Source organism: Oryctolagus cuniculus, chromosome 11 (assembly GCF_964237555.1).
Source record: "Oryctolagus cuniculus chromosome 11, mOryCun1.1, whole genome shotgun sequence".
NCBI classification, from domain to species: Eukaryota; Metazoa; Chordata; class Mammalia; order Lagomorpha; family Leporidae; genus Oryctolagus; species Oryctolagus cuniculus.
Window position 1 is genome coordinate 108,001,184 of NC_091442.1, and position 24,355 is coordinate 108,025,538.

Below are 24,355 nucleotides of genomic sequence, written 5' to 3' on the forward strand. Positions count from 1 at the left end.
ATTATTTAAATAAGTGACATCTTGCAGTAAGGCTAATATTTTTCACTTATTTCTTCTCATTCTGTGACTTTATACTTTAGCATTTTATATGCCTAGGTGCTCTGACAGTTTTGTTCGGGGTCTTCAACAATCATAGACTTTTAAAAAGATTTGTTTATTTGAAAGAGGGGGAGGGGGAGGGGAGGGAGAGGGGGATCTTCCATCCACTGGTTCACTTCCTAAATGGCCACAACGGCCGGAGCTGGGCCAAGCCAAAGCCAAGAGCCTAGAATGCCAAATGGTTCTCTGATGTGGGTGCAGGGGCCCAAACACTTGGGCTGTCATCCTCTGCTTTCCCAGGTGCATTAGCAGGGGCTGGAATGGAAGCCTAGCATCTGGGACTCAGCCCCCAGCAGTCACAAGGAGTTGTGAGTTGGGGAGGGTCCCATTCTCCCCACCTGTTGATAAGCTTTTCTTGAACCATTATGTTGCCTGCCTTCTGAGACGCACCTGCTCTTGGCTTTTTAAAGTGGGGAGCATCTCACAGTTGTTGTGTGCCTTTGACTTTGCCCTGCCCCCACCATCACAGTTGCCAAGTGGCTGCTGCCCTTCCAAAGGAGGTTGGTTGCAAAGGGAAGGTGACACCTGGGCCTGCTGCGATGTTCAATGGCCAGCGCAGCAGGGAGAGCCCTTGCTGATGGGGCTGGCCTGGTGCAATCAAGGTGGAGTGGCCAGTGTGCGCGGTGTGTGCTTGGAAAGCTGATTAAGGCAGTGGCGACTGCGTGGCACACTGCCATTTACCAACTCATTTCACACTGGGACCGCGCTTTCCTGCTTAGCTGCCCTGCGGGGCCCAGTGTGTCCTCGCTTACCACGTGCTGCAGCGCGCAGGGGTTGAGAGGGGCTGGCAGACAGACAGACAGACCCCACCTGCAGCTGCCATCCCTGAGACGCAGCGGAGACTGGCTGCTGGCCGTCCTCTCGGAGCAGCCTCTCCGGGTTGGAACGTGGAGGTCTCGCCGTCCATGTTAGAGTCTCTGTCTCCTTCCCTGGGTCATTCTTGCAGGAGCAGAGTTTCCCACGCCACCGGCTGCACTCCCCCCGACCCCAGCACTCCCCATCTTTTCCCATGAAAATCAAAGAAATAGTATTTTCTGTCTAGAATGCCTGCTAGAATCTCATGCTTGCTTTGACTCTGAAATAACATGCTCATTTTCATGAGTTTATGGTGGCACTAATCTTTGGCTTATTTTTTTCCTATCAAAACACTCCACTGTTGGCAGTTTTTCTTACGTTAAGTTTTTTTTTTTTTAATGTTAGGATTTCTTGGTTTAATGATCTTGGATTCCAAAGCAGCATATAGGCGTATGCAAAATTGTAATGTGGGGCAGAAATGTCACTCAGAAGAAAGGAACTCAGTTTATGACAGAGTTCAGGGATAGCTCTCAAAGACTGTTTGAGAGGATCTTAATGGTCAGCTTTTAATGACAGATCTTCATGATTAGCTTTTAATTATGGTTTTTTTTTAAAGATTTATTTTATTTATTTGAAAGACAGAATTACAGAGAGAGGTAGAGACAGAGAGAGAGAGGTCTTCCATCCGATGTTCACTCCCCAGGTGGCCACTACGGCTGGAGCTGTGCCAATCTGAACCCAGGAGCCAGGAACTTCTTCTGGGTCTCCCACGTGGGTGCAGGGGCCCAAGGACTTGGGCCGTCTTCTACTGCTTTCCCAGGCCATAGCAGAGAGCTGGATCGGAAGTGGAGCATCCAGGACTAGAACCGGTGCCCATATGGGATGCCAGCACTTCAGGCCAGGGCTTTAACCCGCTGCGCCACAGCTCTGGCCCCTAATTATGGATCTTTATGATTAGCTTTTTCTTTTTTTTTCTTTTCTTTTCTTTTTTTGATAGGCAGAGTTAGATAGTGAGAGAGAGAGACAGGGAGAAAGGTCTTCCTTTTTCCGTTGGTTCACCCCCCAAGTGGGTGCTATGGCTGGTGCGTTGCGGCTGGCGTGCTGCGCCAATCTGAAGCCAGGAGCCAGGTGCTTCCTCCTGGTCTCCCATGTGGATGCAGAGCCCAAGCACCTGGGCCATCTTCCACTGAACTCCCGGGCCACAGCAGAGAGCTGGACTGGAAGAGGAGCAACCGGGACAGAATCCGGCGCCCTGACCAGGACTAGAACCCGGGGTGCCGTTGCTGCAGGTGGAGGATTAGCCTAGTGAGCCACGGCACTGGCTATGATTAGCTTTTAAAGTGCAGATCCCAAATTAATATCAGGGGTGTAGTTCTTTTTTGTTGTTACAGATTTATTAATTTATTGGAAAGGGAGAATGAGAGGGAGAGGGGGAGGGGGAGATTGATCTTCATCTACTGCTTCAATTCCCAAATGACTGCAACAGCCAAGTCTGGGTCAGGCTAAAGCCAGGAGCCAGAAGCCAGGTCTCTCCTGTACATACCAGGGACGCAAGCACTTGGGCCATCCTCTGCTGCCTCCCAGGCACGATAGCAGGAAGCTGGGTCAGAAGTGGAACAGCAGGGACTTGAACAAGCACTCCAGTGAGGGACGCTGGCTTTGGAAGTCGTAGCTTAACCCGCCTGCACCATGCCAGCCCCAGGGGCCTAGTTCTTGCCACTTTGGCCGTAGCTTTTCCTGGGAGCTCACTCACTCTGTGCCCATCTTCCTTTATTTTCACACCTTGGTGTCTTAGGCAGAGGTTATTTTCGTTTCCATTAAGTGGATGGGGAAGTTGAGATACAAAGTTAATTGCGACTGATAATAATGACAAGTTAGCATGCTGGTTTTATGTGTCCTTCTTTGTGCTAAAAGTGCTTATGCAAACCATCTTCTACAATCTTCACACAGCCTTTTAGCAACTGAATAAATTTGTCCTCATTTGACTCAAGAGGGAAGTGAGGTTTGAAGCAGTTAAAGGTTGTTAGTGCCACATAGAGTTGGAACCAAGTTCTTGGTCTCCAGGAGGAGGGTATTGGGTGGAGGAAGCCTGGAGTGGGATCTTGTGGGCAGAGAATCTGTGGGCAGTGATGGAAGTAGGGTCTAAGGAGATGGGCTGGCTCTGGGGGCGGAGTCAGAGAGGTTCAGGAGCTATCTGGAGCAGCTGGAAGTGCCCGGGGCTCTTTTTGCAGCTGGGTTGGTGCGTGTGAGACTTGTCGCTTCCTGTGGTCCATCGGCTTCGCGTGTTCTGTGACTCTGCCGTCCCTTTGTGATGAGCACACGGTGTGGCCTGCAGCGGTGCTGTGTAGACACCCACTTAGAAGGCCATGGCTTAGGAAAGAAAGTATTGCTCAAAGTCTGTAGGTTTCCTTATTAATGAAATGCGAGATTGACGTGAGCCTTGGGTCACATCCCCTTCAGAGCCAGCCTCTTGTAATCGGCATGAATTGTTAAAAGTGAGTGAGGTGAATTCCAAGGTTTGAAACTTAAGGTTTGAGTTTGGTGATTTTCTTGCCCCCCTCCTTATCTGTTTTTTGAAATGAAGTTTTTAAAGGCGGTATCCTAGGGGCCAGTGTGGTAGCATAGTGGGTTAAGTACCTGCAGTGCTGGCGTCCCATTTGAGCACTGGTTTGAGTCCTGGCTGCTCTGCTTCTGATCCAGCTCCCTGCTAATGGGTCTGGGAAAGCAGCAGAGGGTGATCCAAGTACTTTGGCCCCTGCCATCCACGTTGAGAGACCTGGATGGAACTTCAGGCTCCTGGTTCCAGCCTGGCTCAGATCTGGCTGTTGTGGCCATTTGGGGAGTGAAGATTCTCTCTCTCTCTGTCTCCCACCTCTTTGCCACTGTGCCTTTCAAATAAATAAGTAAATCTTAAAAAACAAACAAAAAACTACCAACCACCCATATTCTCAACTTGTCTCTTCTAGAATATTAGGTAGGTATTAGGCTTAATTCTTTGTAACAATATTGTCACACTAATACTGTCCCTTTTTTTCCTCCTAGGCCCTGCAGGAGCAGCTAAAGACGTGTAAGTATTTAATATTACGGCTTTATTATCTCTCTTTGTGGGGAAGATGCTGTTTTTCAGGATACGACCTTTTCAGAGTTGTAGATGTGAAAAGACATGAAATTCCTTGGTGCACTTGCTCGTAGCGAGTTTATCATTTGCTTTTTAACTAAGTGCTCCGTGGAGAATGTAGTTATTTGTGACTTTGCATGTCAGCCTTTCCGTTACCCTGGCATTTCGGCTCAGAATCCCAGAAAGGGGAAAATGTGAATTGTGTCGACGTCCTGGCTTGTGTAGCGATTCCGGCTAAAGGCAGGTGATGGTGGGGGAGTAATTGTGGCCCTTGGCTCCTGTGACGATGCAGTGTCGTGCAGTCTGCCAGGGAAGCCAGGCTGGAGCCAGGCATTTCCCCAGGGCACCCTGTGCTCCTTGACCATTGGTGACCAGATGCTCCAGTAAGCACAAGTGACCGTTTGCCGTGGATGGTTTGTCCGTGCCTCCCCAGAGTTCCACGTTGGAAACTTCATGCCCAGATGCCTTTGTTAATGCTCTTTGTGGGTGGGAGCCTTTGGGAAGTCACAGGAGTAGATGAGGTCATGGGGGAGGGTGAAGCTCCACGAGGTGCTGTCCAAGAAAAAGAAGGGAGGACCCGAGCTGGTGCACTTGCTGTCTCACTGTGGGGTCCCTGTGCCGGGTCCTCACCAGGTGCTGAGCGGATGCCAGCGCCATCTTCTTGGACTGCCCAGCTTCCAGAACCATGAGCCACGTGAACTTAGTATTTTTTTTATAAATTGCCTGGTCTCGGGTATTTTGTTAGAGCAATGGAAAGGAGAGGAAGAGAGCATTTGTGTGGTCAGTATGAGCTGGGCTTCGGGCCGCAGGCCACGGAGTGAAGGGTGCCGGCCCACACAAGGTGTCTGGAGCCCAGGATCCTCTGAGTGTTTCCCCTAGGCTCAGTCACTGCGCCCTCTCTTCTGGTCTGGGCTGGTTAGAACGTGGCAGGTAGCTCACAGCTTAAGGGAGTTCGTGATTAGCCGCGAGGGTGGGTGGGATCAACCCTCCCATCCCAGGTTGGGTTGGATGTCGGCTGGTGGCACCCACATGACATCAGGGAGATGGATGGGATTGTGGGTCACTAATGAGGCTTTCTGGAAAGAGCGAGGCGGGCATCGTGGCATCCTGCTCTCTGTCCATTCAGCCTCAGTGATGAAATGTGGGCCAGTCGGCGACTGTGGGGCAGCCGAAGGGCAGAGCAGTGGGCGCTGAAGGAGCTACAAGAAACACAGAGTAGAGAGAGGAGAAGCAGGGATCAGGGGCTCTTGGCATGACAGCGCAGGAGTCCCGAATGCCTCTTGCCCTTCTTTTTTATTGAGCGGCACTGGTTTAATCAGTAATGTACTACGTATGCAGATACAATAGCATCGAAACTCGGCCAACAGTTTTATTAAACTTGTGGGAAAGAAGCAAGGTGTAAACAAAACTATTACAGTTCTCTAAGCAAGAATCTGAGGCTGGTGTTGCCGGGTCTTCGGGTGAACAAGAGGTGGCCTGTCCCACAGATGCCGTTCACAAGGAGAGAGGCCCCAGGCAGCCTTGCACCGGGTTGTCTGTGGTGGCAGCGTTCTGTATCCACTGTCCTGTGTCTGACTTGGAAGGGTCAGGCGTGGGGCAGCCCCACACCATCAAAGTCCTTGAAATTTGTTACTCATTTACAATCTATAAGCAAGCCGATTCTAAACTATACTACATAGCAGTAAAAATCCCTAACAGTTCCCCCTTTTTATTTTTGTGAACATGATCTTTTTGCAATGGATTCTTTTCTTGACTCGGTGAGCCTTAATGCTACCTAGCAAGGTGACTCTGAACTTGTTTTATGTTGTACTGAATCCTTTTAGCAAGACTGGATGGCATGCGTGGCTCCAGTAACAGACACAAAAGGACAGTCAAGACAGGTGTCACAGATGGGAGAAGCCACACTAACCAGGATCCTCTTCAGTGCTGCAATTCAGATGATGCTTTGTATTATTCATTTCTTCCCATATTTTATCAATTTCTTTTTGTATCAGATGAGAATTATCAGTAATGTTGAAACAGCACAGACCCAGACATTTTTGACATCTGGTATGTCTTTTAACAACAAATTATCTACAGAAGCTGTGTTTTGTAATACTCCTTTTGGAATTGGCTTACTTCGCTATTAGTATAGGATAAACTGTTGCTGTAGCATTAGCTGCTTTGATAAAATACAAGGCAACTTTCCTAAGGTTTTCTGTGCTCCCACTACCAGTCCTGGTATGGGCAGAGTGAAACCCAGCAGTGGAGGCACTACCGAGTTAAGGCAATCATCACAATCAGAGTAGAGATCGCTATCTCCGGAGTCTGTTCAGCTGAGCTGTTTCCTGAAGAGGAGGCAGCAGTAATGGAACAACCTGCCCCACAGAGCAAAGGCAGTAGAGCTACGTATGAATAATTGCCGTGGAGGAATGCCTGTCCTGTAGGTACGGGAACAGCAGAGGAGAAATGAATGTGCGTTATTTTAGAGCTGTTTGACCGCAAGGCATGATCACAGAGAGTCCTGAGACTTTCGTTACGTAAAGTATGTCGTGTTATCTGAAGTGAAGATAGAGAGTTGAGGGACAGAAAATGTTGAGGCTCTAGAAGACCAAGTGAGTGGTCTGATGTCCAGTTGTCCTTTGAAAACAGTCAACTGATGAACCTAGGCCATGAAGTTGTTGATTAGGATGTCAGAAGGTGAGAGCCCTTCTCCTGTGCCGGCCTGCAGCACAATGAACTGGGTTTCCTGAAACAGAGTGGGAATGTGGGGACAAGGACGCAAAGAATGGAGCCAAGACAAATGCTGATCAAGGCTCGTTTATTCAACAAGTCCAGTAGTACTTAAACATGACCAGTTGTACACAAGAAGGCACACAGAGGATTTACATATCTAAAAGACTTTTGGGGTTACAAAGAGTTCCCGATAAAGTTCTTCCGCTTAACAGATCACAAAATGTTATCAATCATAGATTACAAGGGTATAATAAAACACCTAGGTAATAAATGCTGGTTTCAGGTGTGACTGATTATCTACATCCTCTCTTGTGAGAAGTCTAGCAGTGAGATATCCTCTCTTGTGAGAGGTTTAGCAGTGAGATACGGCTCTTCCTGCCTCTTCCTGGAATCTCCTTAGCTTATTGTCTGTGCCGGGATGTCTCCATCCATATGTTTGAGTGTAAACAAAAGGGGCGACTGCCTGTGGCTGCCCACATTCTCCCATACAAAGGAAGTTTGATTTAACACATTTGAAGCCATATGTAACCAAAAGTTTGTATTTGGACCTAGAGCATTTAAATTAATCTGTACTTTTATGGTAATATTTACTTAAGCGTATGTGGGATTTTGAGGTGGATATGTTGACAGATCCAATTGGTCTTTGACACCACTGTAATGCCCACTGTCTTTTAGAGTAACTCGAGTTTTCCAATTGAGAAATCATTAACACCCCATTTCCATAATTGCAGACTGGTCAAATTGTACCAGTCAGCTTCCTGATGTGTGGGGTAGGTAGCATACAACACCTATCCATCCTTATATCAGCAAACATGCCTGAGTACAGAATCAACACAAGACAGTTTACATGACAGCAATGACGAGTCCCCTTCCCCTGCGGTTCCAGTCGGATTATCAGTAATCTAAAGACAAGGAGAAGCAGTATGTACAGTGGTTAGCATTGCTAAAAACAATGTACTTGCATTGCGGTTGTTGTCTGCAGCTTGTGTCTGACTTTCTAGCTGTCCCCATTAGGTGGGGCTGCCTTCAGTGTTGGCCCCTTTCTCCTGAGGGTCAGATGGCTGAACTTCTTCAAGAGGCTGGATGTTTTCATTGATGTCAAATCTCATCTTGACCATTTCGAAGCTTAATCGTATGTGCTCGAAGCCACTTGTAACCACACCCTACTGAGACATAAGCATACCCTCGTCCCCAGGTTACACCTCCTCCAGATTTCCATTGTCCTGTATGTAAATCCTTCTGTCATGCTGGCTGTGGAGTTACTTTATCCAAAGTAGAGGGCCATTGCCTTTCTGCGGTGGTTAAACTTGTTTCATCAATGTCTAAAAAACTTATGCTGGGCTGGTGCCACAGCTCCCTAGGCTAATCCTCCACCTTGCGGCGCCAGCACACCGGTTCTAGTCCCGGTCGGGGCGCCGGATTCTGTCCCGGTTGCCCCTCTTCCAGGCCAGCTCTCTGCTGTGGCCAGGGAGTGCAGTGGAGGATGGCCCAAGTGCTTGGGTCCTGCACCCCATGGGAGACCAGGAGAAGCACCTGGCTCCTGCCATCGGATCAGCGTGGTGCGCTGGCCGCAGCGCGCCGGCCACGGCGGCCATTGGAGGGTGAACCAATGGCAAAAGGAAGACCTTTCTCTCTGTCTCTCTCTCTCACTGTCCACTCTGCCTGTCAAAAAAAAAAAAAAAAAAAAAACTTATGGTGTAAAGGACTTGGGATAACTGCATGTGGGGACTGGTGTATTCTCTCTCTTTGTTTAAGCAACTGATGTTTCAGAATAAGATGTGTTCATGCAACAGTGGCCTGCCCTTGAGGGTTATATGGAATACCAGTTGCACGTTTGATATTCTGAGAGGCAAAAAAGTTTTCTATTTTTGGCTAAGATAAGAAGGCCCATTATCTGTCTTAACATATGAGGTCTACCAAAAACCGAACACGCAGATAGTAAATGAGCAATGACATGTTGTGAGGTTTTACCTGTAGAAGCTGTAGCCCAAATAAATCTGGGAATGTGTCCATGGAGACGTGAAAAACATCTGATTTACCAAAGATGAAACAAGGGTGACATCGATTTGCCATAACTCGTTAGACTGTAAACCACGAGGATTAACACCGCAGAGAGAGGAGGAAAGGTCATCCGTGAGCAAGAGGGACACTGAGAAAGAATCCCTCGTGCCTGAGCACGAGATATAGGAAGTGATTCTACAAGACCATTAGCATTAACTTGAGTTAATTGATGCCACTGTTGGCATCAGGAAAGGAGCTGGCAACCAACCTATCTACTTTAACATTACCCTGGGCTAGAGGGCCAGGTATTTGAGAATGAGAACAAATATGCATAATGTAAATAGGATGAGCAGGCTCCTGATTAAGTGTGTAAACAGTAGTGAGTAAGTCAATGATGGGAGAAATACCCTTACCAGGAGGAGATACAGTTCTGATTTGGGGATCAAGTCTGAACACATATTGAGAATCTGGATATTAAGGGGTCTTGTCTGATCTTAGAACAACACAATGAGAGCCATCAGCTCAACTTGTTGAGAAGTGTAATTGGTTTGCATAGTTTTAGACATCGGGCCCAAATAAGCTGCTTTTCCATTACGGCTACTGTAAGAAAAAGGGGGCATCAAAGAGAAAGGGGTGCAGACTGGTGCTGCCTCACAGAACAGAGAGGAGAAAGAATGTGAACCTGCAGCCAGACCGAATTATTCAAAGAAAATAAACTTGCAGAGGTTGACCGACTGCCAGCATAGCATGCACACAGACCGAACGTGTGGCAGAGGGCCTTTGTGTATGTTAGGTGGGCTAGGAAAGGGGTGGGGGGCAGTAGGCAGGAGGTGAGCTTCCTCATACAGGATCTTCAAGTGTGACCCACCAGCTTCCAAACCTGGGGAAGAATGCAGGGGTGGGGTGGGGGACAACAGCGTATAAGACAGAGAGACAGAACTGGTTTTTTTTTTTTTTTTAATTTTTTGGACAGGCACAGTTAGACAGTGAGAGAGAGAGACAGAGAGAAAGGTTTTCCTTTTTCTGTTGGTTCATCCTCCAAGTGGCCGCTACGGCCGGTGCGCTGTGCTGATCCAAAGCCAGGAGCCAGGTGCTTCCTCCTGGTCTCCCATGTGGGTGCAGGGCCCAAAGACTTGGGCCATCCTCCACTGCCTTTCTGGGCCACAGCAGAGAGCTGGACTAGAAGAGGAGCAACCGGGACAGAATCCGGTGCCCCAACCGGGACTAGAACCTGGGGTGCTGGCAGGTGGAGGATTAGCCTAGTGAGCCACGGCACCAGCCAGAACTGGTCTCTTGAAAGAAGGCAGGGGTAACAAGAACCTAAAAAGGCTGAGACTTCTGTCCTTGTTCCGTCAGCTCTCATTTGTAAAACATGCTGGAGCATTTTAAAGAGGTTGTCCCATAGGATGGCAGGTAATATCCAAGAGGTAGTCTTTAGAAAATCAAACAGTTTGCAACAAGGAGAATGACAGTCAAGTGTACCAAGACAACTTGCTAAAGCTATTTGTCAGCCAAGGGACTGGTAAAAAGCAGATTCAGTTTGTTTTTTAGACATTGGCAGAATAATGTGATCAGGATCATGACCAGCTAGAAGTTTTAATCTTTTATGCCCCTTTTCTATAATTAATACTATTTTATCTAAATAAGTTTCCATTCATTTTTAGCTGTTGATTAGGTAAAGACATCCATTCTATTTTTCTTGTTGGCTTAGCAATCCAGTGGGTGAGTGAGGAGTGGGAAGTACTATTAATGAAATTTTTTGGAGGGATTAATTTGAAATAACTGGGCTTCATGAATATGACTTTTTATCTGCTCTAATTCTTGTTTTGCGAGTGGAGTTAACTTTCTAAGGCTGTTTAAATCTGGTTTGCCACTTTTTTTAATTAATTTTTTTTGACAGGCGGAGTTAGAGAGACAGAGAGAAAGGTCTTCCTTTTTCTGTTGGTTTACCTCCCAAGTGGCTGCTGCGGCCAACGCATTGTGGCCAGCGCGATGCACTGATCCAAAGCCAGGAGCCAGGTGCTTCTTCCTGGTCTCCCATGCGGGTGCAGGGCCCCAGGACTTGGGCCATCCTCCACTGCCTTCCCAGGCCACAGCAGAGAGCTGGACTGGAAGAGGGGCAACCGGGACAGAACCCGGCGCCCTGACTGGGACTAGAACCTGGGGTGCCGGTGCCTCAGGCGGAGGATTAGCCTAATGAGTCACGGCGCCGGTCTGGTTTACCTTTTAAAATAGCAAATAAAAGTTGTAGTTGGTAAGCAGATATTCCAAGAGAGTGGCATAGTCAGTTCATATCTCCTAACAGTATTTGAAAATCATTTAAAGTTTGTAATGAATCTAACTGAATTTGGACCTTTTGAGGAATAATTTTATTGTTTATTATTTTTGTTCCCGAATAATCGTAAGGGGATGATCTTTGCATTTTTTTCTGCTGCAATATATAATCCAGCAGTAGTCAGGCAATGATTTGCATACTCAAATAATTCGTGAAGTTATGAAACATCCTGGGTAGCAAAGAGGGTATCAGCCCTATAATGAGTAGTATAAGCTTCAGGGTATTTTTGACGAACAGGAGCTGTTGCCTGTCCCATAAAAGTTTGACATATGGTAGGGCTATTTAACATGCCTTGCGGCAACACTTTGCATTGATATAAGGCTGGTTTTCTTTTATTAATAGAAGGAATGGTAAAAACAAACTTCACAATCAGTACCATGTAATGGGCTGTTGAAAATAAGTCTTTTAAATCAATAATAATTAAAGGCCAGTTTTCAGGAATCGTGGTAGGAGAGGGAAGAGCTGGCTGCAAAGCCCCTGTGAGTTGGATGACAGCATTAATTTATCTCAAATCTATTCACATTTGCTCTTTGCCAGATTTCTTCTTTATGACAGATACTGGACTATTGCTCAGACTAGTAGAAGGTTCAGTATGACCGGCTTTGAGTTGTTCCACTACCAGTTAATGTAATGCATCTGATTTTTCCTTGTTAAGGGGCCACTGTTCTACCCATACTGGCTTTGAAACAAGCCATTCCAGTGGAGCGGGCAGAGGACACAGCAGCAGCAGCCCCGTCAACAAGATTGATGTGAGGGCTTTAATTTTTAAATCAGGGGCATAACCCATGTTACACATTACATTTTTAGCTTGGTCAGAGAGGTAGAGCATATATTAACATGTACACTACTGTGACAAAATGTCTTGTCCCACAAATTGATGGCTACATTAAAGACATGGGGATGAATAGTACCTTCTTGGCCAGCTGCACCTATGCAGTACAAGGGGAAAGTACTCTTCCAAACCTTGGAGACGCTAGCAACACTAGCAAAATATGACCATTGGTGTTTTGTTTTTTTTTTTTTTTTTTTTTTTGACAGGCAGAGTGGACAGTGAGAGAGAGAGAGACAGAGAGAGAAAGGTCTTCCTTTGCCGTTGGTTCACCCTCCAATGGCCGCCGCTGCAGCCGGCGCACCGCGCTGATCCTGGCAGGAGCCAGGAGCCAGGTGCTTTTCCTGGTCTCCCATGGGGTGCAGGGCCCAAGCACCTGGGCCATCCTCCACTGCACTCCCTGGCCATAGCAGAGAGCTGGCCTGGAAGAGGGGCAACCGGGACAGAATCCGGCGCCCCAACCGGGACTAGAACCCGGTGTGCCGGCGCCGCAAGGTGGAGGATTAGCCTATTGAGCCACGGCGCCGGCTCATTGGTGTTTTGAATAGGGCCAGGGTACATAAGCTGTAACTGATACACCGGCACCAATATCAGTGAGGCCTGTGAATCTTTTGCCCTTAATCAGTAAAATTTTAATCAGTTTACTTATAACACAGTTTTATGCAAGACCTGCTTTTCAGCAGTTTCTAATCCTTTGTTACCAGGTTGAGCTATTTTTAACTTTTGAAATGATAAGAGTAATAATGGAGCTATCCCATCTCCCTTCCTTAGCTGGATAGTTTCTATAGCTGGGGCCTCGATTTGGATCTGTCCCATATGGTCAGAATCCATAATACCTGGATGTACAGTAAGTCTTTGTAAAGTCCAGTCATTTTGTTCCAAAAGAAGGCTGACCATATTGGGAGGACCTGGACCCCAGACGTTAGTAGACAGTCAACACAGGGCAGAGTCTTTTGCACGAGCGGCATTTTCACTTCCTGGAATACCTGCAGCTGTGCTTCCTTTCGTGAGATCTGAGACCACGCGGGACCCTGAGTGTGGTGGTTTGAACAGGGAGTTGCTGCCTCCTTGGCCCCAGTGTGTGATCCCATCTCTGTTTCCCTGAGCAGAGCCCAAGGAGTTTCCTTCCTTCTCAAATCTAGAATGACATTGATGAGCCCAGTGGCGTCCTTTCTTACATCGTGGACAAATGCTGGGGGTTGGTGCTGCAGCACCAGGCCGAGCAGACTGATTGGCTAAATTGTTCCGTTGACGGGTCCTGCTAGAAGTGTCCCACACAGCACATTCAAAACAGGTGTTTTTAGTTTTTCTGTTTAACTTGAGACGGCAGTGGCCAACATATTAGCCTGAATGTGGAAGGGTCAATGTCACTACAAGCTTTAATGCGTTTCCCTAAGGAGCCATTAGCTGCTCTGCGCAGAGCTCTTTGACATTGGTTTTTAGCATAATCAAAAGCTAATATTTCTATTAACAAATCCCTGACCTCAGGCTTTGCCAGTACCTTATGCAAACCGTCCCAGAGCCGAGCAGTGAGGCCTGCACAAGGTTCATCAGGTCCTTGCTGCGGGTTAACAAATGAAGCGTGGCCTTAGCTGCTTCTGCTGTTTGCTCCCAAGCAAACTTGTCCACTAGCCTCATCAGGGTATGCCAGGTGGGCTTGTGGTCCCAGCCACAGGCTCACTCCCGCGAGGTGAGCTGCAGGGAGACATACAGCAGGGTCAGCTCTCTGGTTATGCGGCTCTGCTTGTTCCGCCTCATCTTTCCATGAAGTCTGAAACTGTAAAAGTTCACTGGGACTCAAATAAATATTTACTGTGAATTTCCAATGCCATGGAATTAGTCTTTCATTATCAGCTACCCCTTTAAGAATGCCATGTACATATGGAGAATTAACGCCAGATTAAGTAGAGGCTGTCTTAAATCCTGTGACGCATTTAAGAGGGAGGGCTTCATGTTCCCAGTGACAGCCTCTCTCAGGAAAGTTGGGATCCTCGCCAGGGCCAAGAGGTGCAGCCCTGACAGGAGGTACAGTCGCGGTGAGCCTAGGATTCCCGTCCCTCGTGCCTTCCTGATACCTGAGCGCCAAGTCCTCCAGGCTTCCTTGGTCCTGTCCTAGGGCCGGTGGGGTGGAGCGGAGGCGCCAGGAGACATCTTTTTGACTCCTTACGCTCACCGCTCTTTCTAAGGCGTTCAGGAGCAGGAGCTCCGCCGTCCAGGGTGTCACGGGGTGCGCGCCCAAGGGCCTTCTCTCTTGCTGTTCCTCCCTCTCCGTCCCTTCACACCCCTCTTTCCCTTCTTCTCCGTGTGTGATTCAGCGTCGGATTCAGAGGAAGACACCTTCCTCTGTAGAGGCTGCAAAGCCACAGAGATAGATTCCATAGCGGCCACACGGGTGCTGGAATTCATTCTCCCTGTTCACGAGCGCTTTGAAGAGATGTGATGACGTCCTTGCATGGAGAAACATCCGAGGTGCCCTGCGAGGGAACCAGTACCGATGCTTCCTCACACAGGAGTCCTTACAGGTCTCAAGAGAGACCCCTGCAGAGGCAAGACTTCCCTCCGTGGAGTTCGGGCATTCCTGTCCCCGCTCCCTCTGTCCCGTTGTTACCTGGGCTCCCAAGGAAGGGTCCCGCCAGCGTCTCCTCAGCTTCCTTCAGCGTCCTCATGCCTTTGTGCTCCGGCACCTCCCAGCCCCACGTTGGGCGCCCCTGTCGCGGGCCAGCCGGCGACTGAGCAGCCGAAGGGCAGAGCAGCGGGCGCTGGGAGAAACACAGAATAGGAGAGAAGAGAAGCAGGGGTCAGGGACTGTTCGCATGACAGCGCAGGAGTCCCGAGTGCCTCTTGCTCTTTCTTTTTGTTGAGCGGCACTGGTTTAATCATTAATGTCCTAGGTATGCAGATACAGTAGTATCGAAACTCAGCGAATAGTTTGAAACTCATTAAACCTATTGGAAAGATGGCATAAACAAAACTATTAAAATTCTCTAAGCAAGCATCTGAGGTGGGGGTGGGGGGAGGCGCCAGGTTGTTGGCTGAACAACAGGTGACCTGTCCCACAGATGTGCCCTTTACTTGGAACAAAGGACCCAGGTGCCCTTGCACCAGGTTGTCTGTGGTTTCCGGTGTTCCGTGTCTGACTTGGGTCAACCCCGGGGCAGCACAACACCACCAAAATGCTTGAAACTTGTTACTGAATTACAGCCTATAAGTCAGCACAATTCTAAATTATGCCATCTAGCAGTAAAAAACCCCAACAGTGAAAGGGGTGAGTGACTTGGGTGTTTGTTCTGGTTGAGGGGTGGGCTGGTCAGGGCTCCCAGGCATGGGCAGGGGGGTGATCTTCCTGCTGGCACAGGAGAGAAGTGGCTGGACTTCCTTACTGGGCTGTGCAGGTGCCGGGCGAAAGGAGTAGTGGGGCTTGAGAGTCAGGGAGAGGGTGTTGCCCAGTGCCACGGTGAGAGCCGGCTCCTGTCTGCAGCTTCCCAGGAGTGCAGACTCTGGGGGGCCACTGGGATGGCTCAAGTGAGTGAGTTCCTGAGGCCCTCATGGGAGAGTTCCCAGGTCCTGGTTTTCCTGGGCGTTTGGGGAGAGAACCTGCAGATGGGAGTTGTTGTCTTTCAAATCAGTAATTAAAAACAATAGGGTCAGACTTTAGTCATCAAAGAATTCAGAGGCATTGCAGTGGGGTTGTAAAGCGTTCTGGGCCTTAGCATGTTTCGGGGACCTCAGGCATGGAAAGCAATAGTCGATTGGTTTAAACTGTAGAGTCAGTGGTTGAGTGAGACCAGAACACTGAGCGACAGGGCTTCTGTACTCTGACCACATTCCTGGTGCTGCAGCGCTCTGGCCTCCTCTCCTGCCTCTCCCTTCCATTTCTATTTGTTGTTGCCATCTTCATTTCCCTCAAGCTGTATCTTGCACTTGAGGAGTTCTGCTGAATATCTTTGGGTTGTTTGCCACTGCCCCCTGGATGGAGCCCAGAATCTCTTGGGAGTTGACAGGCACGTGCACTTGCATGCACGCGTGCTCTCTCTCTCTCTCTCTCTCTCTCTATATATATAAAATGTTCATTTATTTGGAAGGCAGAGCAACAGAACGAAAAAGAGACCCTCTCGTTCCCTGGTTTACTCCCCCAGTGCGTGTGGCAGCCGGGGTTGAGCCAGGTTGAAGCCAAGAGCCTGGGACTCCTCCTGGGTTTCCCACATGGGTGGTACGGACCCAGATACTTGCACCTTCGTCTGCCACCTGCCGGGGCATGCATCGGCAGGAAGGTGGGTTGGGAGTGGACTCGGAACTCCATCCCAGGTACTCCCCAGAGAAGCTGCGGGCAGTCCAGGTGGTAGTTTACCCTGCCATGCCACAATGCCTACCCCGTTTATGTCTTTTTTTTTTTTTTAATTTTATTTATTTATTCGGAAGTCAGAGAGTTAGAAGAGAGGCAGAGACAGAGAGAGGGTCTTCAATCCGATGGTTCATTCCCAATTGGCTGCAACTGCCAGAGCTAGGCCGATCTGAAGCCAGGAGCCAGGAGCTTCTTCCAGGTCTCCCACGTGGGTGCAGGGGCCCAAGGACTTGGGCCATCTTCTACTTCTTTTCCAGGCCATAACAGAGAGCTGGATGGGAAGAGGAGCATCCGGGACTAGAACCGGTGCCCATATGGGATGCCGGCGCTTTAGGCCAGGACGTTAACCTGCCATGCCACAGCACTGGCCCCACATTTATGTCTTGTACTAAGCTGCTGACTGGCTCAGTTTCAGGGTGGTGTGGAGGGGCACGCTGGGATCAGGAATGAGCAGAGCGGAGGACTGCAAGGGGACCCGCAGACCTGCTCAGCTCAGCAGCGTGGCTCTCGGGGCCTGTGCCGACCTCACACTCTTGTCTCCTTTCCTTGTTTCCCGCTGCTCCCTCTGCTTGGAGTGGCCTTTCCTCCAATTCTGTTTGTAAAGCTGCCCTCTATTTTGCTGGGCTTTGTGTTGTTCTTTGCAAGAAATATTTGCTTCATGCCTCACTAAAGTGTCTTTCTCTTTTGGATTTTGTATCACGGGGGGCCTTTATCGTGATAGACATCATGTTGAGGTTTTTTTTTTTTTTTTTTTTTTTTTTTTAAGAATTTTTTTAAAAGGCAGAGTGAGATAGAGCAAGAGAGCGCTTCCATCCTCTGGTTCACTCCCCAGATGGCTGCAGCAGCTTAAGTTGGGCCTATCTGGAGCCAGGAGCTTCATCCAGGTATCTCACATGGGCCCAGGGGCTCAAGGACTTGGCCATCTTCTACTGCTTTCCCAGGCGCATTAGCAGGGTCAGAAATGGATAGAACAGCTGGGACTTGAACTGGCTGGTGCCGCAGGCGGTGACTACACCACAGCACTGGCCCTGGTACTGGGTTTATAAGTAGTCATTCATGTGCTGTCTTTTTCTCCATGGGAGTTAAAGTATCTTCCAATTTAATATTTTCTAGTTATTAGCATGATTGGAACATTCTATTTAATAAGTAGTTGTTGAATGAATTACATCTTTTGCCTTCTAGGAGACAGTGATTCCGTAACTTCTTCTTTTGTTTAGAGGTATGGGAATTTCTAATAAAATTAAGTGGCGATCTCGTCAATAGAATTATATGTTCCAGAACATGAAATGCCATTTAACTAGTTTTTAAAATCCTGAATTCTTCACATTAGGTTTTCTGTGACTGTACCTCATTGTACGTCCCCTAATTAAAAGGTATACTTTTATTAAGTAAGTGACCCTTTAGAAAATAAATGCATTAGATTTAATTGGGAAAAGTTAAATAATATTGTTGCTGTCCCAAAAGGTATATTTCAGTGCATTCTATTTTTTGAAGTCAAAGAAGGTATGGATTCATACATATTGATTATAACATTTGGCAACACTGTGAATGGATGAGGAGCTAAGAAGTTAAGATGGTTTAAAGTTGTTGTGATGAAGTTATAAAAATTTTTTTTTAATTTTTTTATTTTTTTACAGGCAGAGTGGACAGTGAGAGAGAGAGACAGAGAGAAAGGTCTGCCTTTGCCGTTGGTTCACCCTCCAATGGCTGCCGCGGCCAGCGCGCTGCGACCGGCGCACCACGCTGATCCGATGGCAGGAGCCAGGAGCCAGGTGCTTTTCCTGGTCTCCCATGGGGTGCAGGGCCCAGGCACCTGGGCCATCCTCCACTGCACTCCCTGGCCACAGCAGAGGGCTGGCCTGGAAGAGGGGCAACCGGGACAGAATCCGGCGCCTTGACCGGGACTAGAACCCGGTGTGCCGGCGCCGCTAGGCGGAGGATTAGCCTAGTGAGCTGCGGCGCCGGCCGAAGTTATAAAAATTTTTAAAAATCTAAACAAATGATCCCAAGCCAAAAAGAGTGGTCAGATAACATGATGGCTACGGCTACTGAGAGTAGATAACTTCAAATAGAGCAACCAGTATATTGTACAGACCACAAAGAAACCTTTTGGGAGAATTAAGGCTGTTTTTTAAGCCAGAAATATAATAATTACTCCCTTAATATATATAAAAAATCAGCGTTCTAAGGAAGGACTGTTCTTTTATTTTTTTTTAACTCTTTCTCGCTTTTCCTATTTATTTTCCCTATTTCTGTAGGCAAGAAACCAGCAGTATATGAGTTTGACAGTAAATCAAATATTTCTGCCCTTAGTACATTGCATTCTACTAGAGGCCAAAATACCACATACTAAGTGCTAATTACTGGAATACTCAGAATGCAGAGCCAGTCTGGGTCTTGAAGGTTGAGGTAGAGCTCGTGCAGACAGGAGGAGGAAAGGGATCGCAGGGCACCCGAAAGAGCAAGAAAGAAGGTGCAAGAGGGACCTGCGGGGCTGCGTGTGCTGGAGCCCGTGGTGCGGGCTCAGCCGAGGTGAAGGGTGAGATTGACAGGCAGGGAACAGCTTGTGCATGGCCTTTGATGCCAGGCCCGTAATTGGACTTGATTTTGTATGCATTCAAGAGCCATTAGGGGTTTTAAGGTGGATGAATTAAATGATGATGTTTGCCTTTGAGAGCGACAATTCCAAAGCACTTGATGGATGAGCTGGGCATAGGGGGCAGGCACAGAGGAATAATGGAAATGAGGCCCAGAGTGGTGGGGCTTGGTGGGGCTCGGACAGCAGAAAGTTGCCATAAAAAAGAAGTGACACCCAAAGTGTTTGGAAATAGGCCAATAGGTGTTGAATGACCAGATGGAGAAGGAAAAGAAAGGAAGGTCTGAACCTGAGGCTGAAGCTTCAAACCTCAGCCAAGGGGCAGGGCTGGCTGATAATCTGAGAGACCAAGCAGCATGAAGGAGGGGGGAGAGCCATCAGCTGTGGCATGATGGCCACGTTGGTCACCCAGGGGACTGCGGTCTCCAGTAAGTGGTGCAGTAACTGCTTCAAAGTGGAAACAAGCAGAGGGCGAGGATGTGGGGTTTCATTTTATGGGTATTTACCAGTCATGGATGGGAGCAATGTTGGTAGCTTAAAGAGGAAGAATAATTGGAAGATAAATGTTTCTATTATAAAAGCAATACTGTGAAAAACAGGAAAGTATGGAAAACTGCCTTTTTTTAAAAAAATCAGCTATTATCCCACTACCAAAGATAGCCATTGCTAGCATTTTACATTGTTTTCTTCCAAATTGTTTTGTTATTATTTCTTAGTACTTGTGTGTGTGGATGATTTTGTATGTTGAAGTCTGGTTTTTCTGTCTGTCTTAGATGGAGGGGACGTAGCTGTGTTATGGCAAATACGTGTCTCAGTTTTCATTCCAAATTCTTCTGCTCACGGAGATGCAAATTCAGAGCAGAGTCAGGTACACAGGTGAGAGCAGGTTTCATGTAAAGTGAGAGAGTGAATGTGCACTCACGTGTGTGTGGGCAACTCCACATAAGAGATACTCATCATGAGTAGGCCAGAGTTGCCTATGAGGAGAGAGAATGTGGGAGGAGGTGAGAGATGAACCAACAAGGGCAGGAAACCAAAAGGGCAAAAAGGGCTGCTGTCATGTGCAACAGTCCCTTTTATGGGATTAGGGTGTGGTTCCCTAATTGAATATGCAAGTGGGGTATAGTTTGGGCAGGGCTTAGTGTGTGTGAAGCTCTCTGGGAATTTTAGGGTAGCTCTGCGTGGAGTTTAACTTCCATGTGGCCATCATGCTATCTTCTTTCCTGGTTCCAGATGAGACACAGGTGCATTATAGGAAAGTTGTTGTACTGGGTTGGCAGGGTAGGGGGTGGAGTTACAGTAAAGGCTTGAGGCAGAAATTGTGGGAAAATCTTCCAGCTCATTTTTCCTACCTAGTCTTTCTGTCCATTTCTCTCATGTCAGTTGTACTCAGGGATTAAAGGGTGGAAACCTGTAGGGTATGAAAATCTAGAGACAATTTGAGGAGAGATCAGGAGGATGGAAAGAATAATGGATAACTATAGATCCCACATCAGGCTTGAGGGATTAAGACATAGATAGGAGCTGGCACTGTGGCACAGTGGGCTAAGCTTCTGCCTGCAGTGCTGGCATCCCATATGGGTGCCATTCTAGTCCTAGCAGTTCTTCTTCCTATCCAGCTCTCTTTTATGGTCTAGGAAAGCAGTAAAAGATGGCCCAGGTGCTTGGGCCCCTGAACCATTGTGGCAGACCTGGAAGAAGCTCCTGGCTCCCGGCTTTGGATTGGTCCAGCTATGGGCATTGCGGCTACTTTGGAAGTGAACCGGAGGATGGAAGATCTTTTTTTTTTTTTTCCTAAAAAAAAAATCTTTTATTTAAGGAGTACAAATTTCATAAGGACAACTTCAGTAATATAGTGATTCTTCCCACTATACCTGCCCTCCCACTGCCATCTCCTCCTCCCTTTCCCCTTGCCAGTCCCATTCTTCATTGAGATTTATTTTTCAATTAACTTTATATACAGAAGACCAACTCTATATTAAATAAAGATTTCAACAATTTACACACACACAAATTGTTTGATACAAGTTTTACAGATAATTCTGATAATACAGCTCATTGAGGACAGAGATCCTACATGGGAAGTAAGTGCACAGTGTTAGTTTTACACTGTTGTTAATTTAACACTCTTATATATGACGTCAGTGATCACCGGAGGCTCTTGACATGAGCTGCCAAGGCTGTGGAAACCTTTCGAATTCACAATCTCTGTCAGAATTCAGACAAGGCCATAAGCAAAGTGGAAGTTCTCTCCTCCCTTTGGAGAAAAGTAAATCCTTCATTGATGGCCGCTTCTTTCCTTTGGAGTCTCACTCACAGAGATTCTTCATGTAGGATTTTTTTTTTTTTTTTTTTTTTTTTTTTTGCCACAGTGTCTTGGCTTTCCATGCCTGAAATGCTCTCATGGGCTTTTCAGCCAGACCAGAATGCCTTAAGGGCTGATTCTGAGGTCAGAGTGCTACTTAAAATGATTGTCATTCTATGAGTCTGGTGTGTGGACTGCTTCCCATGTTGGAACATTCTCTCCTTTTTAATTCTATCGTTATTATTACCAGACACTTGATCTTATTTATATGATCCCTTTAACACTTAATCCTATCTATATTATCACTTTAATACTTAATATGATAACTTTAAGAGGAAGACTTTTCCCTGTCTTTCCCTCTCTCTGTAACTCTACCTCTCAAGTAAATATTAAGACATAGAAAGTTAACCTTAGAAACTTGAAAGCACGGGTATATATAATAAGAGTACATATATGAAGATTATATATATGAGAGTACTTTAAAAGCTTGTAGAAAAATAGAATTATAAGGTTAATTAATTTGGGAGCAAAACATTTTGAAATCCATGCAGTTTTTTTTCATAATGTATTTTCCAAGAACTTATTGAAAATACCACATGTGCATGGATTTCACAATGTTTTTGCACCAAAATAAACTCATCTTTTAATTCCAACTCATCTTTTAATTCTGTTTCCCTTGAACTTTTTGACGTACCCTTATAAGATTTAATCACCACAAGACAGATCCACATGTCAGCCCGTCTTTGCCTCAGTCCTTCTGTCTCTTTAAATCATAGTGCAGTAACACACAGAACAAAACAAGTGAATTCAACATGATGACATCTGGCTGCTTTCACAAACTTGCAGAAACCAACCATGCTTTCATTTTATTTCAGTGAATTATCTTAGCTATTTGGCACAGAAAGGTTGTGTTGGGATATTTTTGGGTGGAAGTGGCAGAAGCCCAGCTTCAGCCGGTCTAAACAAACAAACACAAAGGAATTTACTGGCCCTCGTGGTGGAAAAGCTCCAGGGGTTTGGCTCTGGTCACAGCGGGGTGCAGGTGGCCCAGGGGCAGGGAGAAACCGTCCCCCATCCCTGCTTTCCTGTTCTGGGCTTGGTCTGAAGGCAGCCTTTCCTGAAGTGGTGTCCGAGATGGCCAGTTTGTATCTTAGTAATTCCTGCAGAAAAAAATAGCTTCTCTTTCCCAGTGGTTCTGAAACTAAGCCCCCCAGACAGTACCTTGTATGCAGACACTAGGTGCCTTCAGGTCCTGGTATTCTACCTACCCTCCCTCAGCTTAACTCACTGAGCTGGGGGAGCCTTAAGCCGGCCCTAACCACTGGACTCATGAGATCATTTGCTTCTCTGATAGATAGAATGATGGTGTCCGGTGTTGTCTTGAGCGATTTTGTCTAGGCAAATACCAGGTCTGGGTAGAAAGTAACTACCCCCTGCACATGGCCCCCAGGTGGACTGAAGCCCCCTTGGCCGTCATGTGAACCAGACAGCCAGAGCAGGCTGGCCAGGCTAGGTCTCATCAAGGACTACCACGATGAAACAGAGAAAGGACGTGTTGCCATTGATCTGGTGACAAGTGTCGGCCCCTGGCCCTGCTACATCAGAGGCCCACGTTGCCTTTGTGATCCAGTCATACCTGCTTCCCCAACCTGTAGCCTCTTAACCCCCCAGCACCCTCATTCAGGAGGGCAGTAATTCTTAAGACTCTGAGAGACTCCCCCCTCATCTGTCCACAGATTAAGCTTTTTCCTTCACCCTCAGACCGTGTCCTCGTTATTTTGATTGGCACCAGGGTCAGGGACCCAGCTTTCTGTGACAGTTTGATCAACAGACCTGGAGTGGGATGGTCACTGGTCAGAAGGGGGCTTGTGCTTGCGTCTGAGTCAGTGAGGGGCCAGGAGGCTGTGGGATTGTCATTGACCAGGCCTCGTCGTCTGGTCACCGCTGGAGCTCACCCATGTCACCCAGCCACGTGGCCAACAAGAGGGGACAGAGGTGATTTCCCCAAGAAAAACTGGGCTTCTGTTGACCAGGGAAAGGGGCAGCTGCACATGTATAGGCAGAGACAAAGCTTGCGTCATATGGGTTGCTTTTCATGTTTTGAACAAAATCTCTTGATTTAAAGTGTTTTTTTTTTTTTTTTTTTTTTTTTTTTTTTTTTTTTTTTTTTGGACAGGCAGAGTGGACAGTGAGGGAGAGAAACAGAGAAAGGTCTTCCTTTGCCGTTGGTTCACCCTCCAATGGCCGCCGCGGCCGGCGTGCTGCGGCCAGAGCACTGCGCTGATCCGATGGCAGGAGCCAGGTGCTTTTTTCCTGGTCTCCCATGGGGTGCAGGGCCCAAGCAATTGGACCATCCTCCACTGCACTCCCTGGCCACAGCAGAGAGCTGGCCTGGAAGAGGGGCAACCAGGACAGAATCTGGCGCCCCGACCGGGACTAGAACCCGGTGTGCCAGCGCCGCAAGGTGGAAGATTAGCCTAGTGAGCCGTGGTGCCGGGTGATTTAAAGTTTATGTAATGTTTGTAAGACTGTTACAAATACGTTTTAGATAACAAGCGGTATTATGTAAGTTGGCTCAAATGTTTGCTGTTGGATATGAAAAACTCAGACACTTGATTGAAATGAGGGAGTTCGAATCCTTCTTTCCCTTCAAACTTGTGGAGCGATGTTTCATTAAGACTGCTTCCTTACAAGCGGCTTCATTGTCAGATAAGGTAGCAACTATAGATGTCTGGGAGTGAATCACTGTAAAAATACATTGGCTGTCTCTCTGTCTCTCTTTTTAAAGATTTATTTATTTATTTATTTGAGAGGCAGAGTTACAGAGATAGGGAGAGACAGAGAGAGAGGGCTTCCATCCCTTGCTTCACTCCCCAAGTAGCCAAAAGGGCTGGAGCTGGGCTGATCTGAAGCCAGGAGCCAGGAGCTTCTTCTGGGTCTCCCATGTGGGTGCAGGGGCCCAAGGACTTGGGCCATCTTCTACTGCTTTCCCAGGCCATAGCAGAGAGCTGGATGGGAAGAGGAGCATCCGGGACTAGAACCGGCGCCCATATGGGATGCTGGCACTTCAGGCCAGGGTTTTTTTTTTTTTTTTTTTTTTTTTTTTTTTGACAGGCAGAGTGGACAGTGAGAGAGAGAGACAGAGAGAGAAAGGTCTTCCTTTGCCGTTGGTTCACCCTCCAATGGCCGCCGCTGCAGCCGGCGCACCGCGCTGATCCGA

General features: G+C 47.5%; 1 protein-coding gene across 1 annotated transcript in view; it reads left to right on the plus strand.

Moving 5' to 3' along the window:
• Positions 1 to 24,355, plus strand: part of C11H12orf75 (chromosome 11 C12orf75 homolog) — a gene marked incomplete at its 5' end in the record, with an annotated part of 54,105 nt that overhangs the window by 12,957 nt on the left and 16,793 nt on the right. The window contains one exon of the mRNA XM_051844930.2: positions 3,937 to 3,961. Within this exon, the coding sequence (XP_051700890.2) occupies positions 3,937 to 3,961 (25 nt within the window). The remainder of the gene's footprint in view (positions 1 to 3,936; positions 3,962 to 24,355) is intronic.